At 38.8% G+C, this 20299-nt stretch overlaps 1 protein-coding gene and 1 pseudogene across 1 annotated transcript in view; one reads left to right on the forward strand and one right to left on the reverse strand.

Moving 5' to 3' along the window:
- Positions 1–20299, reverse strand: part of Tnks (tankyrase) — a 128297-nt gene that overhangs the window by 3320 nt on the left and 104678 nt on the right. The window contains exons 15-25 of the mRNA XM_051182269.1: positions 18325–18490; positions 16695–16914; positions 16153–16262; positions 13702–13890; positions 13108–13345; positions 11306–11388; positions 7443–7563; positions 6173–6270; positions 4593–4667; positions 3479–3584; positions 2969–3155 (exon numbers count right to left, since the gene is read on the reverse strand). Coding sequence (XP_051038226.1) covers positions 2969–3155; positions 3479–3584; positions 4593–4667; positions 6173–6270; positions 7443–7563; positions 11306–11388; positions 13108–13345; positions 13702–13890; positions 16153–16262; positions 16695–16914; positions 18325–18490 — 1593 coding nt within the window. The remainder of the gene's footprint in view (positions 1–2968; positions 3156–3478; positions 3585–4592; positions 4668–6172; positions 6271–7442; positions 7564–11305; positions 11389–13107; positions 13346–13701; positions 13891–16152; positions 16263–16694; positions 16915–18324; positions 18491–20299) is intronic.
- On the forward strand, positions 12171–12460 carry LOC127220422 (ATP synthase subunit f, mitochondrial-like; annotated as a pseudogene).

Consider the following 20299-nt stretch of genomic DNA (forward strand, 5'->3'; position numbering starts at 1 on the left):
TGAGTTTTCACATGAATGCACAGAACGGAACCAGAAGGGAACAGTACCCAAGATTAACAATGTTGTAGTGTGTGTGTACATGCATGTGGCATGCACAGAGGGAGGAGATACCCTCACATGGTGCTCTTTGCCTTCTACTGCTGGAGACAGAGTTTCTTTAATGTTTCTGCCTCTGTGTAATGGCTGACTAGCTTCAGAACCCTAAGGGATTCTGTGGAAGTGTTGAGCTTATAAACACGCAAGCTATGCACTTGGATGTTTACATAGATTATGGGGATTCTGCCTGGCAGATGTTTTTACCCTGGGGCCATCTCCCCAGACAAGATTAGGCTTGACTCATTATGGGTAAACAGTAAAAACTGATGATAGACACAGTAATAATAAAAGTGGAACATGAACAAAAGTACTTAGCTTAGCTGGGCAGTGGTAGCTCATGCCTTTAGTCCTAGCAGCTAGGAGGCAGAGGCAGGCAAGTCTCTAAGAGTGTGATGATAGCCTGGTCTATAGACTGAGTTCCAGGACAGCCAGGACTATACAAAGAAACCCTGTCTTGAGAAGCCCAAAATAGCTTAAATATGTGACTGAAAATCTAATGTTGAAATTGAGGCAGATTTTAACACTGTACAGGATTAGAAAAACTGGCTGGATGGACATTATATGCTATAGCCATTGGTTTAAAACTAGCTGGCACCTGATTTTATAAATATAATAGACTAAAGCCATGTACTCACTTATACAACTGTGTCTGCACTCCAAGGGAAGGCATGAGCCTCTGACAAGCATACAAGGATATACACAAAACCCAAGATAATTATTGCCCAATCCTTTAACTAAGTAATACAATTAGTCCCACTGTTAAATATAAACACTGTGTTGTAAAGGAGTATGATCTCTACATTAGGACTGAATCCTGCCTAGCTGGCTTTTTCAGCTGGACCCACTGGTGACCCTTTGGGGTAGGGGCTTGGTACCACTTGTATTTTCTTGTAGGTCTTGAAGAAAAAGAAGGCCCCATTCTACAATGGGATGGTGTTATTTATTATAAAGGCTTATCTTTATTTTATATGAGTATTTTGCCTACTGTATGTGCCTGGTACCCACAAAGGCCAAGAGAGAGTGTCAGATCCCTCGGAACTTGAGACTGGAGTTACAGATGGATGTGTGCCACTATGTGAATGTTGGAACCTAGGCTGTCTGCAAAAGCATCAAGTGCTCCTAACTGCACAGCTCTCTGGCCCCAAAGAGGCTTTTTCATATCCACCCTTAACACCATGGCAGTAGTGTGCTGTCAATAGTTTGCGCATTCTCCATCTGTTATACCAAAAATACTTGACAGGCCTTGGCCTCCTGTTTTCTGCTTCCAGGAGCAGACCTGGTCTTCAGGATGGACCTAGTCAGAGCACAACGACCAAAGTGAGCAGATGCTGGTGCTGACTTGCTTCATATTTGTGCTGTTATGCAGATGCAACAGCTAAGAAACAGAGACATGAGCACCTGGGGGTGAATGCTGGCAAACATGAGACAGGAGCCAGCAGAGAAAATTCATTTCTTCTCTCTACTCAAGCACTACTGTTCTGAGAAACAGCAGTTTCTATAGCTTCTCTGAAGGCATCTCATGGGCTGTGCAATTAACTGCACTTGTTAATGAAGCCATGACCAGCTTGCACTCCAGGCCCATCACTGTGTGTGTTATCTGCCCCCTTCCTGCTTCCTGGGGACTGCCCTTGCCAATCAAGTGCCAGCGGCATGTTTTGTTCAGGCTCCATTTCCTAAGAGATCCTGGCTAGGACATAAACTTGTGTTAGGTTCACATTATTGTTCATTTTGGGGTTATTCTGTCTTCACAGGAGGTATGTTTTGAGATGTCATTGATCCTTAGGAATTTCTGTTTGTAACCACAGTGTTCTTAATGGAGAAGTTTCCTTCTGAGCATATGGTATCCATCTTAGAGTTGGAGATGACTAGTTTAAAAACTAATGCAACTGTAGATAAGTGCATACATCTATGAAATTGCCAAAGAAGAGATTAAAAAGAAAATCAAAAACAAATGTAACAAATCCTGATCTTTTTAATGTTTTTCATTGGTAGGGAAGGAAATACTGCTTTTTCATTCACTTCAATGTAATTTTCTGCAACTTCTGAATTATAAAAATCTTATTTTAAGAAGCTGGTATTCAGGGCTGGAGAGATGGCTCAGAGGTTAAGAGCACTAGCTCAATTCCCAGCAACTACATGGTGGCTCACAACCATTTATAATGAATGAGGTTTGGTGTCCTCTTTTGGCATGAAGGTATACATGCCAGAACACTGTATATATATAAAAAAAATAAATCTTAAAAAGAAAAAGAAAAAAAAAAAAAAAAAAAAAAAAAAAAAAAAAAGAAGTTGACATTCAGCCAGGAGATGGTAGTGCATGCCTTTAACCCCAGCACTTCGGAGGCAGAGGCGGCCAACCTGATACACAGAGAAACCCTGTCTTGGAAAACAAAACAAAAACAAACAAACAAAAAATCCAAAAAACAAAACAAAACAAAAACAAAACCTAACAAAAAGGATGACATTCATTTGTTTGCTATCAATTCCGAGATTGTTCTGAAGCTGAACTTTCCAAGGGGAATTACTAAACTGCCTAAAACAAGCCACACCACTAGCATCATCAGCAAGGCCGACTTGAGTCTAGTCTCATAACTTGAACTTGTATGTTCAGACATGATGACGGTTAGAAGGCTTTTGTTCTATAGTAATCATTCTTAGCATTTTCTAGATCTGACTCTGAAGTAAGGACTGAAATGCAGAGTTTCACTACAACCTATTCCAAGTACACATGTGTCTGGTTTGGAACACTGTTAACAGCACTCCAGTCATCCTTACTGTAGGACAAAGGCTGAGCAGCAACTTCAGCAGAAGCTGCTAAACAAATTTGGTTAGTTTAGGGAGACAACCATATTACTCAATGCAGGACACTTACCTGTGACATATATAACAAGACCGGTCTTTGTGTGTGGGACAGCCTGTCCCTCCTCCAATCCCATAAACATATTGGTTGCTTTTTGAGGAGTTTTCAGCAAAGTAAATTCCAGCTCCAAACATCCCTCCAATATATGCGTGTCGCTCATCAAACCCTTTATGAATAATTGCATTAATGAAAGGAGAACCTAAAACATAAAGGTAGAAAGATTAGTTTTGAACACTTAGCTGTATACTATTTTCTCCAAACACACTAATATTAAAGAAGAAAAACAAGCAACAAACAAACAAACAAATAACTCAGGTTGGAATTTGAGTTCAGAAAACCATTCACACTGCACATGCTTTTTGGAAAGCCCGGGCCAACATGCAAATCATTAGAAAACTAGGAATTATTTCAACCAAATAAGCGCAAACAAGTCATTTCAACAGGTTACTAATCAATCCCATGGCTTTCCCGGTTCCTAACCCCAAGTGTAGGCAGATACTTGCAGTGGGCGCCAGCACTCACCGTGAAACAGCATGCGCTCATTGTGATGGTTGTGATTCTCCTCAGACACCTCCTTTTGTCTGTGACAGAATCGCTCCCTCAGCTTTTTGTTCACAACTTTCTGAATCTTCATAAAGGAAGAAACGTTGTTACTAGTTAAATGTAAATATCTGATTTAAAATGACAATTAGTTTTCTATTTGGTGGTGTCAATTTTGTTTTGACACATTACCTAAAAGTCACCATGTGAGTGGAATTCAGTTAACATGCTAGCTTTTAGTGACACAGTTTTTACAGTTCTTGTTATCTAGTATCTCACTGCTATTCTGTATGTGCCCATGGGCAGGAAAGTGAGTGCCCGTGAGTGTGAAGCCAGAAATCAACAATGAGCTCCTGCTTTATTATTCTCTATCTTATTTTTGAGACAGGTCCCTTGCTGACCCTGTTGGCTACATGAGTTGGCCAGTGAGCTTCTAGGATCTTCCTATCTTCTCTGTGTGGAGATAAGGGTGCACCTCATCACACCTGGTCTTTACATGCCTGCTGGGAATTCTAACTCAGCTCCTTTGTGTCTGTGCGGCTCACTTTATCCACTAAGCTGCCTCTACTGTGAACTATACAAACAACAAAACCTTTTATGGCTTATTTTGAAGTATACCAGGACAATTCCCATGAGTCTATTAAGAAAGGATTAAACCAATTCTCAACAGATGCAATTCACCTTCATGCCAGGCTCTGAAAAAGCAGGTAATGTCCATAGTTTTTTCTGTGACTTAAAGAGACAAATGCATTCTGTTCTCATCAATGACAAGTAGACAGACAATCCAGGCTTTCAAATGATTTAAAACAAAAAGGCATGCTATTGCATGTCCAAATTTGAAGGCACATGCTGGGACCCTTGCGGCACTGACAGCAGCTGCCCTATGGCCCATGGCCCTCTGTTTGGAGCTTTGTTGTTTTCAGGTTTTGAGGGTTAGAGGTAACAGTGAAGTGCACAGCAGCTGATTTCAGGAGAACAGATGATTTATTTTTGACAATTTGAATTTTTCTCCAAAATTCCTACAATTCTTTTTCATTGTCTATTTTTTTATGTTAGCTTTGCAATCCAATTTCACCATAAAACTTTACAAACATACCCGAATGACATTGTATCTGTTGAAGATGCCACCAGCATTCCCACCATCTCTGTGTTCTCGAATAGTACTCTGCATCTGCAGAACAAAGAGAAATAATTTCATGAGAGTTAACAGTGCATATTCCTCCTGCTAGCTCTGCTTTCTCCAGAACACTCCAGTCCTTCCAGCTGTCTCCCTGGTGAGTCTGAATGTCAGACACAGGAGTTCCCTACAAACAGATCAACAACTTTAATGAGCATTGTGTGAGAAAATAGTTATGAATACTAATATAAGCAATATCTGATAAAAGTTTTGGAAGATTTTTTTTGTAAACAGAATAGGGAAACTGAAAAAAAATCATTTTAAGTAGTTTATAATTACTATTTTGTTTCTGAGAATGAAAAGAAACTGAATAAGTCAAACTAAAATAATATTCAATTGATACCACATTAGAAAAATATGAAAAATAAATATTTTAAACATACACAATTATTTCATTTTATCTCAATTGTCTTTGGGATCTTGATACATCAACTCAGGTAAGAGAGGTTGAGCGTGTTTAATAATTAAACAGAATACCCTTCTCCTGACCACTGCTAATCCCTTCACTCTCAAATTTAAAATAATTATTATGGAAAAGAACATATTTTAAAGACTCAAGTGAGGCGCCAGGCTTCAAGCCAGCATCACAGAAATGCCCAAGTTCCTGACAACTGATGTGGACTGAGCTCAGTTCACAGTTTACTTAGGGAACATCCAGCATGCATCTTATATGATAAGAATTTACTATGGGACAATAAGACATGCCATCTTCCTAATGACCTAATACAAACTGAAACATACTACAGGGCATGACAGTCCTGCATTCCCTAATGTGACTTCCTAGCACCTAATGGAGATATTGTGGGCACTAATTACAAAATAAACACTAATTAAATAAAATAAAGCAAACAACAACCAAAACCCCTTAACTGCAGGCAAACCTGTTTCTACTTGGGTGTTTGTATAATAATGGAATGAGGGAGCTTACTCACAATAATAGAGTGACATTGCATTAGGGGCAGGGAGTACAAGCCACCAGCTCAAAGGAAATTTCTATTCCATCTTTCTACAAGGAGGTTCACAAGTAATCTTATTACAGTGTTGGAAAGAACTGTGACTGTGGAGATTAACTGTGAAAGAGAATCTTCTATAATCATGTAATCAACTTCAGAACATGTGATAATTACTGAGACATTACTGAAGAAACACACATTTAACAACATAAAAAATAAAGACTAGAAGGTATTTTCTATGAGGCAAGACTCCTAGTCCATATCAATCTTAGGTGCATCTTACTGTATGAAAATGTTCTAAAACCATTATTACTTGCATGACTTAAAACTTACAAAATTTCCAGAATAAAAAGATAAGGCTATTTTATAGATAGACTTGTGATATGAAAGCAATGTGTATAGTTTTAGTCTATAACCATATTAAATGCTTGCTGGGGACCGAGAATGAGCAATAGCTAGTGACCCCAGGACAGAACAAGATGAGTGTAAGTCTAGAAAAAGTCTCAACAGAATTTGGGGAGAGAGAAACTTTTTGATGTCTGTTACCTCTTCTTCTACTGACTGATACTCTTTATCTTCTGGAGCAAGATCTAGCAAAATAGTTCCCTGATTCACACAGTGAAAAGTCAAATATGGATTGGTTCCTGTAGAAGAAAAACAAAAACAAGTCCCCATTACTCCAGTTCCACAAAGTTTATGGAAACTTTGTTATAAATGTCAGTTTGGAACAGCCTAAATTTCAACCTCTACCTCAAACATACAGTCTATTAGGCAAACAGACCAGAGGCACAGGAGGAAACAAGGTGTTAAGGGACTTATGCTCTCCCATGAATCACACAGCAGGGCTCAATACCTGCTGAACCGAATTCAGCTGAACTGAGCACAGCACATGCATGTATGCACAGAAGAGAGACAGGCACTGAATTATACTGGACTGAGTTCTAAAACACAAGAGTTGTCCTTGAAAACTCCTGGGATGGCTTGAAATGGTCACTGATATAACTTATCTGCTAATTTCATGGGGTTGACTGAAATACATGTTAAAATTAAAAACAAGAGTCAAATTCAAAACTGTCTATGTTTTGGTTGCATACAATTCTTGAAACTTTATCAGCTCCATAGACAAATTAGTTTCCTTAACTTTACTTTCCTCTATGGCAATGCTTCTAACAAAGAGAAACATATCAAACATGGGAGGGAGGAAGCCCTGTAATAAGAAAGGGCAAGGATGATGGAAATGGATAAGCTGTGGTCTGGATGGTGATAGAAGAGCTCCAAATGTGGTAAGGTCGGTCAGGTTATGAAAAGCCGTGTAGCAGTGTCTGATTTTATGCAGACAGCACAGGGTGCTACTGAAGGGTTCAGTGCAGGACAGGATCACCAACTTATGCTAGAAGAGTCCTCAGTGATGCAGAAGGCAGCGGGGGACATACTGTGGCTGAGGCCCAGGAAAGGGAATGGTGGCTGGAGTTAAGTGACAGCAGTGGGAAAAGATAAAGGACAAGGACGTGAGAGAAAATTCAGTACATAATGTATAGGGAGAGGGATGATTTCAGGCTTCCCCAGTTGGTAATAGTGATTAGCTGAGCTGAGAAAGGTAGGGTATTATACTTGATATTTCTTCACTAAGTTCTAAATACATATTAAAAACACTCGTATTTGTTATATTTATAAATATATAAAATAGTGTATATTTAACACTTATTTATATTATATATAACATATGCTTTATATAGTATTTATATAAATACATATAAATATACCTTACACATAAAACATATATAAATATGAAAAATTTATTTTTCAAATAGCTTACCTTGTTGTCCACCTAAAAGTCTTTCAACACCCTTGATTAACTTATGGCGGTGTCCATATGCATTGATGCCTATTTCTTTCAATTCTTCATGACCCATATCAGCCAACACATCTAATGTAATCTGAAAAGTGAAAACAATTATATACTAAATATGTAACGCTCTTTGGAAGATAAAAGCCTTTACACCTGTCTATAGTGTTGATTACCACACAAATTTAAAGAATCTGTTTCCATTTTATAAACATGACCTTCAAGTTGCTTAAGACGACTGGCTGCCTTCTAGCTTAGTAGAAACACTTCCAAATTTGCTTCAAGCAGATGGAAAATTAATAAGGGAGACCCAATGTGATGGGAAGACAGATGATCACTGCCATATTTCTTTCTGACTGCAATTCTACCATCTTTTGTTTGCCTCCAGATAGATGGATCAGCAGCTTGAAAACGGGAAGACCCCAAATTCATTATCTTGTGGATAGGGTAAATGAATAGCAGAGGAAAGGAAGAAGCATTTTAATTAATCACAGTGGGGCAAAAGTAAGCCAACTTTAGATAAGAAAACTCCCAGTGCCAGGAAGTAAGCAAGGCAGGAGTCAGTGGTCTCAGGAGGTAGTTAGACTTAAAGCTTAAGTTTAGGTTACAGGAAATTTTATAAAGAAGCAGCATCAGAAATTACAGTTTGGAGAAAAAAAGAAAGAGATTTAAGTTCATAAACTGTCAGGTTAGCAATCCCTGCAGCTTAACACTTTCAATGTTTGTATAGAGCCTGTAAGTGCTGGTGACTCATCTCAGGTGACCAGCAGGAACTTGCTGGGTTCCTCACCTTTTAGTAATTGTGACTCTACCTCCACCCAGTGGCAAAGTGTTGAAATCACCTGTGGCCAGGATGTCACTGATGGTTGTCCATGACAGAAAAAGGCCCTGGGATAAATGCTAGCTTGTTGCTCTTAACTTTTTTTTTCCTTTGGAGACCTGAAATATACTTTTATAGACATTCTTTTTGTAACTCATACAAAATTTAAAAAAATCTAAGTATGGAGGCTGAAGAGAGGGCTCAGAGGTTAAGAGCACAGGCTGCTCTTCCTGGGGTCCTGAGTTCAATTCCTAGCAACCAGAGTGGCTCACAACCATCCATAATGAGATCTGGTGCCCCTTCTGGCATGCACTGAATACATAGTAAATAAATTCTGTGTGTGTATGTATGTGTAACCTTCTAATCCTTATACTTAGCCGCTTAAAGTGTTTACTATCAAAATGAAACATTATACAATGAGCTGGATCATGACCACCACTGCTCATTCTCTGACATAATTTAGCATATTACTGCTAAGTGACCATTGAAGAAATGATTGTTTCATTGTACAAAACAGCAATTCACTTCTAATCACCTAAAGGAAGTTTTCAACAGAGCTTTCAAAAGACAGCAACTCTGAAATATTCAGATTTGAAACAGAAAAGCCTACAAAATAGGAATCTGTACATTCTAAGTTGGACCTAGTTTTAATATAATTTGTGAACAATGTTACTGGTATCTTTTTCTTCTATATATTTTATACTTCAGTTTAAATACAGTTGACAATAGTAACTCTTTAATTAATGTAAGTACTACCTAGTTGGAGGGTGTCAAAACCAGGCTAGAAGACAAAACAAAACCCTAAACAAATAATATTTATAGTCATGTTCTACAGAAGAAATGAAGGAAGTTTAATAGATAGACTTACAGTCAAAAAGTGGATGTAAAAATCCTTGTCTAAGCCCCTTGTTCCAGCAAAGGAACCCTGGAGTTACTATATCCCAGCTTACAAACGGGGCTCCTACGAGTTGTGAAAAGCAGTCTCTAAAATGGCTGCCAGAGATCCTCAGTCCCTGGTATTTGTATTCTGATTATAATCCCTCACCCTTGTGTGTGAGTGGGCTACACTCACTGACCAATTACTAATAGTAATATAGCAGACATAACAGAACAGCACTTTTTTCATTACATTCAATTATTATTTTTAAGCCTTCACTGACTTATTTGGTGTGGGGGAGCAGTTAGAAAATATGCTTAGTTATTTGGAAGGAATCACAAGTTTGCTTCCTAGTTATTTTCTTTGGGGGGAGGGAGTTACTCCCAACATACATTAGTATAAAATCTTTAGAAAAAAGTTTATCCATTTACAAGCTAAAAGTAGGTCTGAAGGCAAAATAAATTGCCATGTCTTATAGGTTTGCCTCTTGCTCCTAAGATTTGTTCATTTTACCTGGGGTGTGGAGAGAAAATTATTTTAACTGAAAAAAACCCGTCTTTCATTTGAGTGGTGGTGTGACTTTGAAAACACACTTAAAATGAATTTATTTTGAGTTCAAGCTTTTGTTTTACCACAGTTTGAAATAAAACATATAATGGCCATTTTCTGTGAAAATATATAGGTTGTCAATTACAGGAGAGACATGCCCCAGGAGGTCAGCTACTGACAAAGAATATACAATAGGAGGTAAACAGACAGAGCTATACATCACAATGCAAGCTGAGCAAAGCACAAAGAGAGAAAGAGAGAGAGAGCTCGAGCTACAGTTCTGGGAGAAGCTCAACAGGAAGTGGAGTCACTTGTTTGACTTATTAAACAAAGACAAACACTGCCATAGGAATGAAGCCATGCGGCTGTCCATGATAAACTGCCTAGGCCTTAAAAATTAAGGTGGCTTATATAAGCATGCTTGTTGTGGGTCGAGCTGAGCCTTCAAAAAGATAGGTCTATTCTAATGGGCAAGTTGCAAATATGTTAACACTTTTTGGAGCAAGCTGTCCATAGATGCTTAAGTTACGGATCTTGAGATCAGGAATCAGCCAGGGGGACCCAAGTTTAAGGAAGTGTCCCAGCAAGAGACACATGAGAAGGCAGACACAAGGCAAGGCAATGTGACAACAGCAGCAGTGCCTGGAGTAATGTGACCATAAGTCAAGGAGGCAGGAAGGGCAGGGAGCAGACTATTCTAGAATTGTTGCAGGAGGTGCACCTGACAATCTGATTTCAGTCTCCTGAGAAGAGATTTGCTGTTAGGCTCCCAAGCTTGTGGTCACCTACTATGTCGCTCTACCAAACTCAGTGCACACACTGCTGAAGAACAGACTTTGTGATGAGGCAGACTGTGGGACACACGTCACCTGACAAGGTCCATGAAGCTAGTTAGATCTTAAGAAGATCGGAACAGCTATATATTAAACAAGTTATTTTCCCTGTCAGAAAGGCTGGCATGCTGTAGAGGCAACTCTACACCTGGGAGAATGATGTACTAAGTGCCTCTCCCATCCTAAGGTTCTGTGTCCAGCAATAACACTAAACTCAGTTTTATCGCCAGTGCACAGGGGTTAAAAACTCATTATCCTCAACAGCAAACAGAGGAGTTCTCACTAGTAAACACAATGAAATGAGGACATAAATGCCAGTGTCTTTTGGAAACAAAAAACTCACACACACACACAAAAAAATATTGAGGAAGTTTCTTGATCTAAGTTCACCAAGGGTTCCACCATCAATCAGACTGTACTCTCGTTTCTCATGGTCTAACCAGACATGACAATGCACTGAGCAAGACAGCCCACAAAGAGAAAGACAGCTCTCTACACTGTCAGATAATTTTGGAGAGAAGGCATAGAGTGCTGGGCTCCCTGGCTTCTCTATAAACATCCCAGGCAGCTAACAAACATGGCAAGAACATACATGGAAGAAATAGATTAGGCATGAGGCAGACTGTGGAACACTGTAAGTCACAAAATGAAGAGAATACATAATACAGGAAATAAACAGCTGCCAAGTTCAGAACAAGAACACAATGTGTGGTAACAAACAACTCAATAGCTGAAAGAGTACACAAGAGTTTACCTGCTCTGTTTCAAAGATATCCCGAAGGTGTTCAAGGCCAAGGCTTTTAAGGAATTGGCTGATATTCATGTCAAGACCCGCAACTAAAACAGAAACATTAAACTCTCTTAGAATTTTCTAATTCTATGAAAAGTTTCGGAATTTATGTATAATCCCATTTCTTCTTCTTTTATTATTATTATTATTATTATTATTATTATTATTATTATTATTATTTTTTCGAGACAGGGTTTCTCTGTGTAACAACCTGGCTATCCTGGAACTCACTCTGCAGACCATGCTGGCCTGAAACTCACAGAGATCCACTTGCCTCTGCCTCCGGAGTGCTGGAAGTAAAGGTGTGCGCCATTACCACCTAGCATAACACTATTTCTTGATCCTTGCCTATATAGATGATTTCACATGATATAAAATAAAGCCAAATACATATATTTAACTTAAGCACTTCAGGTTATTCTGAATTTTATCTTTGGCATAGTAATAGAATAATATTTATACTCTAATACACATAAAACATAGAATTGAAATACAGATTTATATAAGATACATAATAAATGTAATTAATTTCTAATATAACAATATTATTCACATAATTTAAAAGACTTTATTATTTTTAATTGTGTGTGTATATTTCTGCATGAGTATGTGTATGTTGAGTCCAGGTATCCTTGGAAGGCAGAAGATACTGTATTCCCTGCAGGTGGAGTGAAGGGGATTGTGAGCTACCTAGTGTGGGTGCTGGTAACTAAACTAGGTACTATGGAAGAGTAGTGCCTAAGCTCCAGCCCATATTTGATAGAATTAAATACTTTTAATGAATTAAAAAAGAAAATCAAGTGGATTTTGTAGACACCGGGACTGCAAGATGGCATCTCTCATGCCACTGAAGGAGAAGAAGCTCATGGAGGTTAAACTTGGAGAGCTGCCAAGCTGGATCATGATGTGGAATTTCACTCCCAGTGGCACTGTGGGAGCCTTCCAGAGAGGTCAGGACTGGAATTACAACAAATGCATCAACGTGCAGGAAGGCAGCATATGGGGATTAACATGGTGCTGGCAGCCTACGTGGTTTTCAGCTACTGCATTTCTTACAAGGAACTCAAACATGAGCGGTGACGTAAGTACCACTGAAGAAGGGTCACTATGGATGGCACTGCACACTTAGCATAACCGCCTGTCCCACTCCCATCCATGAAGAACTCAACTGTGGCTGAATCTTCAAATTCAAATCCCGACTAAGAACTAGTGTTCAATAAAAGGTGACTGACTGACTGGTTAAAAAAAAAAAAGAAAATCAAAAGTAGCCGCTATTGTTTTGATTTCTCTGTGTGTATAGTATATGTGTATGTACATATTTTTGTCTGTGAAGGCCAGAGGTCAATGTTGACTGTCTTTCTCATTATCTATCTATCTATCTATCTATCTATCTATCTATCTATCTATCTATCTATCTATCTATCATCCATCTATCCATCCATCCATCTCTACCCACCCATCCATCTTCTAAAGAGTCTCTTACTGAACCTGGAGCTCATTTACTCAGCTAGACCGGCTGGCCAGCCACTGGATCCAGCTTTTTACATAGATGTTGGTTATTCAAAGTCAAGTCCTCATTTCCTTTCCTCTCATACCCCACCCCCAACTTTGATAGGGTTTCACCATGTGGTCCACTGTGTCTTTGAACTCATAAATTAGGTTTAGAGAGTGGCGATCTTAAGTTTTTAATAACCAAAGGTAAAAAAGTAACTGGCCCACTAAAAAAGTGTAACCCAAGATGAATTCCCAGGGCTATCTATACCCACCTTCTCCTTCTTTCCTCTCTGCACCGGCAGCACCGTCCCCTGCATTGGAGGCCCCTCCGACAGCCAGCTCCGCCAAGGGGCCGGTGAGGTTATCTATGCTGCTGGCAGCAGAGAGGCAGGAGGGGGTAGATGCTGGAGAGATCAGAGAGGCACTAACCACAGTTGCCTGAGGTTTAAAGCAGGTAGGTAAGGCCTCTGGGGGCATGGCGTCTATCAGCAAAGCTCGGATATCATCAGCCTAAAATAAACAATTGAAGAAAACACACAAACATTATAAATGTTAAAAATGTCAGGTTCTTCACTAAGCACCAAACATTTTCTTTTAAAGACTCCTAGGCACAGAAATTGACAGCTTTTGTTGAGAGACATCAAGCGTTGAGTGGTGACTGTGAAGGGGGGGGGGGGGGCTGGAAGTTAGGCAACTGGCTTGAGAGCTCAGGGCACTGATTACACATGACATATCATAGAAGAGCAAAAGGAGCTGAGGGCACATGTGGCTTTGGCTAAGATTTCCAGGAAGAATGCCAACTCTGCCAAGTGAACTGCCCGGGGGCCACTGGCAGGCAGGGACATACCACAGCTGCAAGGACTTACCGTTGCCAGGTCTAAAGGGGTCTGACCTTCTTGGTTCTTCATGGTTGGGTCTGCGCCATGTGCTAGGAGTAGGGCACACAACTGTGTCCTTCCTTTCTGGGCTGCTTCGTGAAGCGGAGTAAAGGCCCACTTATCCGTTGCGTTTACACATGTATTGTATTTTATCAGTAGCGCTGCTATGTCAACATGCTGAGAAAATCAAAAGCACACAGAGGTTTAAGAAGAAAAACACCCCGTAGAGATCCATCAAGTAGCTTCCAGGCCTGTGTTCTCATCCTTAACAGAAGCTTCTTCTTAAAAACGTACAAACACTGTGTTTGGGACTTGTCTCCCCACAACTATTTTTTTGCCCCTCTAATTCTGTTTGATTTTATTTTCTGAGGCAGGGTCTTATGTAACTCAGGCTGGCCTCAAACTAGTCATTCCAAGAGTAAAGATCAGGTAATTCCTAAGAAAGGCTTCCCACTGCTGTTAACTTTTTTTTTTTTTTTTGGGGGGGGTACATGATGAAACTAGGGTTCTTCTGAGATCAGTTAGTTTATTATGTTTTAAAATCCTTTGGGGATTATGAAAACATATAAAAGTCATTTTGCAGTTTATGTTCAGACTTGTAACATGAAAGTTATCTATGAGTCTACAAAAACCACTTCAAACAAGACAAAATCCTAATTGTCTCCTTTATTCAAAGGATGTGTTGGAAAAGCAGTTCTGTTCAATCCAAAAACAAGGGATAATTTAAAACTATTCCTCAAATGATACTATAAGTTACTTAAACTATGCTTCCTGTATTTTATTAAATGAGTAATTCAATTTGGTAAACTAATTTGCCTAGACGTCCAAAATTATACAGTCCAAGAATAGTTACAGTTTGTATGTATGTGGGTGTACAAAAGAGCTGTGTATTCAGCATGTATTGTTAAACACCCTATTGAATTTCCAGTGTGTGTTTAGTGAAACCAATTACATGCTTGCTAAATTGGTTGGCAAATGTCTGAAAGACCAAGAGGAAGGAGTTTTACCCAAGTAAAGTTGGAACACAATTCTTAGGTTTTTCAATTTTTTAGGTAGCTATACCAGTAGGGTAAACAACAGCAACAGAAAATGAGGGCTAAATGCACAAAGAAGCTGCAGTCTTGTTCTGGTCCCCTGTAACAGCGAAGGACTGAGCGAGAAGCCTAGACGAGGGGCCAACTCTGCCTCAGTGTCCCACAGAAGAGCTGGATGGAGCTTCAGCACTGAGCTACATCACAAAATGCTGTGAGTGACAAACAGCATAAAGACGGAGGACTTAATTATAAAAAGAAATAGAAAATAGGGGCTACAGCTAAAGCCATTTAATTGTATGTGATCTCTATAACAAAGATGGCATGAAGCCTTCAAACATCATCCCTTTTAGGGAAAACACTGAAAAATGAGAGAATGGAGAAAGAAAACCAACCAGTCAAATGATATACTCATATAAAAACCACTTGCTTTCAGTAAGGAATAAATGCTTTTATATTTATCAATAGCACAGAAATTAACTGCCCTTTGTATGTATAAATTAAGAAGCAATACCTAACATATATAACATAAAGGACACTAAACAGAATAAGGCACATTATCATAAACAAAAATTCTCATGTAACTTATCTTTTAAGTTTTTTAAACATGTGTTTGTTTCTCCATTTGAGAAAACTGAAGTGGCTTTTAAAAAATGCAGATGCAAAAAGCAGACTGGGCTCAAACCCAGACTTTGGTGACACAGTACAGCAGCAGTAGCAGCAGCAGCAGCAGCAACACCACCACCACCCAGTGGGAAAAGGAAAGCAGGGCTGTGGAAACTACAGAGTAGGTTTGTATGGAAACAAACAGTGGGAGCCACTACATTACCCAAGAACCTGGTATACAGGAACTGCTATCTGGGGATTTCATAGTCAAGAGGGAGATGCGTAACAGCAGACAAGCATGGGAACATTCTCCATGTATGACTTATTTCTACTGTGAAGCATCGGGCCTGAGCATCTTGGTTACTGCTAGTTCTGATAATGGCATCAAGGCACTGCCATGCAGCCCTCTTCCTGGTAAATACAGTTACATGACTGGAAAGATGGCTTTGCACATTCATTTGGTAGTTTACTCTCTCAGTTGAATGCTATTAAACTGTGTGCAAATTGCTTACCACATGGCTTTACACTTTCAGGATTCTAGAGACAAATGTAAGCGACTACCAAAATTTCTAAAGTCTATCTGACCCATTCCTACCAATTACTGTGTTAGATAGTATGTAAAGAGACAGAGAACTCAAAAATATGGCTGTTTATCAAAAAATAGATACATGGGAAGGTGCGACAAAACTTACATGGATGGTTAAAATGCACTCAACTATGCTGCTGGTTACCATGTAGTACATATTTAGTAAACTACTGAATGTCAGGGAAGGCTTCCAGACGTTCACTGAAACATGCTCACCCCATAAGATGCTGCATTGTGAAGTGGGATCAAGCCTCCTTTGTCCTGGGCATTAACATCAGCCCCATGTTCTAGAAGGTATTCAGCTACTTCCAGGTTATTGTAGCCTGCTATTAGAGTAAAAAAGGGACACGTCAGGTCCAGAGAAATAAATACAATTCACACACATGTACAAATAAAGATCAGAAAAATTTAAGGTTTTAATTTTTTCTTTAAGGCTAATATAATACTATCTTCATATAACTGAGTCTTTATTAAGTGAACAATGCATGCCGATCTCTTTCACAGGCATTGCAGGCACCAAGCATGAGTTTGGAGGTCTTAGGACAATCTGTAGGAGTTGACTGATTCTTAATCGACCACTGGGTTCAGGGAATTGAACTTGGGGTGTGAAGCTTGGTGGCATGCACCTTTACCTGCTGGGCTACCTCACCAATCCTCTTTCACCTTGCAAGCCAAATGGTTAAGCACCTGGCAAGCAGTTTAGTAGTGTTCAACCGGATATTAAAGAGGACAATGGGATGACGCATAGTGATGCTTACCTGCCAGGTGCAGAGGAGTTGAGTTTCTGCCCTGGGTGTCTCTGCAGTTGATATTCTCTGGAGTACAAAGCTTCTGCACCCTGGCCAGGCAGCCCTTCTTGGCAGCATCCAACAGGGCAGCATCCCCCCTCAGTAAGTCCTGAATATCTGTGTCTCCTTCTTTGACCAGATCTAGGGGTGTATTTCCATCTCTGTTCTTCTTAGTTGGATCTGCTCCATGCTGTAAGACAAAAACAGAATGGTGCCTGTGTGTTTGCAAGTGGGTAGGTAGCATATACATTACTTAATTTGCTATATATATACCTTCACTTATCAGGAAAGAAATCTATTCTACATGCACTTTGAAAACAGGAATCTAAATTCTGTTTTATTTTGTAACCACTTAAAAAATGATTCAGAATCTTGCAAATACTAATTAAAGCCTCAGGGTCAATGGTGATAGGGATACTGGGAGGGTACTGAGCATCTTTCATTCTTTTGTGACAAAGTGTTCCTGAGACTTAACGTTATCTTTGAAAAATCTCTTATTTATTTGTAATGGTATAGATGTTACTTTCAGTCAGACTTAATTAACACACACACACACACACACACACACACACACACACACACACACACCTAGTGTTAAAACTAGAATCTCATATTTGGAAGGCAAGCATCCCACTACTGAATTATAGCATAAAGATAGCTGCATAAAGATATTTAGGCAGCATCATGAAAAAGAAAATTGGAATACACATAGGTAGGAAAATATAATACTGAATTCTAAGTGGCATCAGTTAATAAAAGTCTCAGTTTTAAAAATGTATTTCAGTATGTATAAATGTGCTTTAAAAAACTACCTTGATTTAAAGTTACCTATACCTATAAGCCAAATTTTTTTTTTACCACAGCCCTGATATAGATAGCCACTGACCTATTATGAAAATTAAGAATAATCTAAGGTAGCCAGGTGTGATGGCACACACCTTTAATCCCACATTTTGGGGGGTTAGAGGCAGGCAGATCTCTATGAGTTCCAGGCCAGCCAGGGTTAGAGACTGAGATTTCATCTTAAACAAACAAACACAAACCAAAAAAACCTCAATATTCAGGTTAGACAATGAATTAATAATGACCTATCAGTGATTTGCTTTTTAAATTAACTGGTGGTAATATTTGTCATATATTTTTGTGGTATTATTGTATCTAATAAAAATATAAATTGTACTTACATGTAACAAGAACAATTTTTTTCTGGTTCAGATGGGAAACCACACAGATATCTTGCATGACATACACGTATATGTGACATTTAGTAAGGATGAGTTAATGGTATCATTAGCTATGACGATAGGAATAGTAACTGTATCATAAACAGCAACAGGAGTGAAAAGGTTCCTTAGGTCATTTTTTTTTTCTACATTAGATAAGCCATGCAAATTAAACCAACTTTCCCCCTAACCTTCTTCAATGAAGTGACCTCCACAGAATCTACTCAGAAAGACCTGCCAGGCACTAATCAAAGCTATGTGAGTATGATGACATCACCTGGAGATAGATGGTCTTTTCAGCACTTGTTTTCAATAGATCACAATACTCTAATTTCAAGCAATAACTAAAGCCAGGCAAATGTTTCATATCTACATACTTTTAGAAGGAGTTTGCAGATTTCATATTTTCCCTTGGCTGCTGCTTCATGGAGAGGGGTAAATTTCCACAAGTCTGCCACATTGACAGAAGCTCCATGCCTCACCAAGAGCTCAGCTACTTCGTAGTGTCCATAGGAGCAGGCATTATGAAGGGGAACCAAACCCCTAAACAAAAGAGTCACAAAACAGGTCACAAAACAGCTAAAGTAACTTTCATTAACCTCAAAATACTTGTAGATAATACATACTCACAGAATAAAATATAATCACAATATTTTTTCCCCCTGTAGTGCTGGGATTAAAGCCAGTTTCATGCATACTAGGGGTGCTCTACCACTGAGCTACACTCTCAGTCTTTTCTATTCTAAGAAAGATATTCTTGAATTCATTTTATAAACCAAGCAGGCACTGAGTTCAAATCCTACTGCTTCAGCCTCCCAAGCAGCTGGGGCACCAGGCCTGCTTAACATAACCCTTTCAATTCTTTCATCCTAGCATTGTAAAGATCTGTATACTGCAAAAAAGCATTAGCACAAATACTAACCAATCTATTTTTTTTTTAAATCACTGCTCAGATTTTCTTTAATTTTGATTTTACTAATGAAAATTCCTGGCTTATTTATATGATATATAATATACAATAATGTAATATGCAATACATAAAATATACAAGACTCTTCTTATTCAGTTGCCAGGTTTCACTATTTGTTTTAGTTATTTTTTAATTCAATAGTGGTTTCTCTGCACAATTTAAATGTTGAGGTACCAAGCAATAGAAACTACAATTCAGAAGGGAAACCACATTGGGCATGGTAGTGCACGCCTTAATCCCAGCACTTAGGAGGCAGAGGTAAAAGTGTTTGTGCTCATCCTGGTCTACACATAGCAAATTTCAGGACAGCCAGGCTACAGAGACCTTTGGGTCAAACAAACCAAACTCTACCTCTTTCCCCCTAAAAAAGAGAATTCACCAAGGGAAGTAAAGACTTGAAGTAAAGACTTTCCATTATAAATTCTACTCAGCTAAGAGAACCTAGGACCCTCGCCTCCTCAGGAAACTCTTGCTGATGAAAAAATTTTCACAGAAAGCAGGTAACATTCTATAAGGCAGCACAAAAAGACACCTTCTCAAGTCAGTGCACTGAAGGGTCAGCTTAAGTTGATGTAGGGAACAGTAAAAGCAAGATACCCAGCCCCATTCTATCTAGAAATTAGTGTCATCTAAAATGATGGTTTTGTAATGAAATATGTTGGCACTAAAATGAGTCATAGAAGCAAACATGGGCTGCTCTCCAATGTACTACAGTATTTTGAAACAACCAGTGATGCCGTTCTCAAATCATCATGTATAGTTCATTACTTTAGAAAGATACATGCCATGCAATCTCATTTATAGCAAGGGCATAGAACAGAACTGGCTTACCTGAGCAGGTACAAGTTAACTCAGAATAAGGAAATTAATTTTGGTTAAAATACTTTTTTTTTTTTTACATTTCTAAGTAGCTGTTTTAAAAGTTTTACCTGGTTTATCAAATAATCCATCTAATACTTAAACTAGTAGAAACAGAATTATATTTCTATTAATATTGGTGATTCTGGGATGGACTAGATTCTTTTTGGAAGAAATTATCTATTTTTAACAGCAAAAAATACAATCAGGATGAACATAAATTACAAATTACATGAAAACATTCATAAATGAAATAAAATCCTACACATAGGCATGCAAAGGCTGCATCAAATTAGAAGACAACTCATATATTCTACTGGGTGAGACCAGAAGAAGGTCAAAGCAGACTACAGAAGGGCATTCTCACCTATCTAATGCACAGTGCAAACTCAGTCTAACCATTGCACAGTGCAAACTCAGTCTAGCTACTGCACAGTGCAAACTCAGTCTATCCATTGCACAGTGCAAACTCAGTCTATTCATTGTACAGTGCAAATTCAGTCCAGCTATTGCACAGTGCAAAT

Source organism: Phodopus roborovskii, unplaced genomic scaffold (genome assembly GCF_943737965.1).
Source record: "Phodopus roborovskii unplaced genomic scaffold, PHOROB, whole genome shotgun sequence".
Taxonomy (NCBI): Eukaryota; Metazoa; Chordata; class Mammalia; order Rodentia; family Cricetidae; genus Phodopus; species Phodopus roborovskii.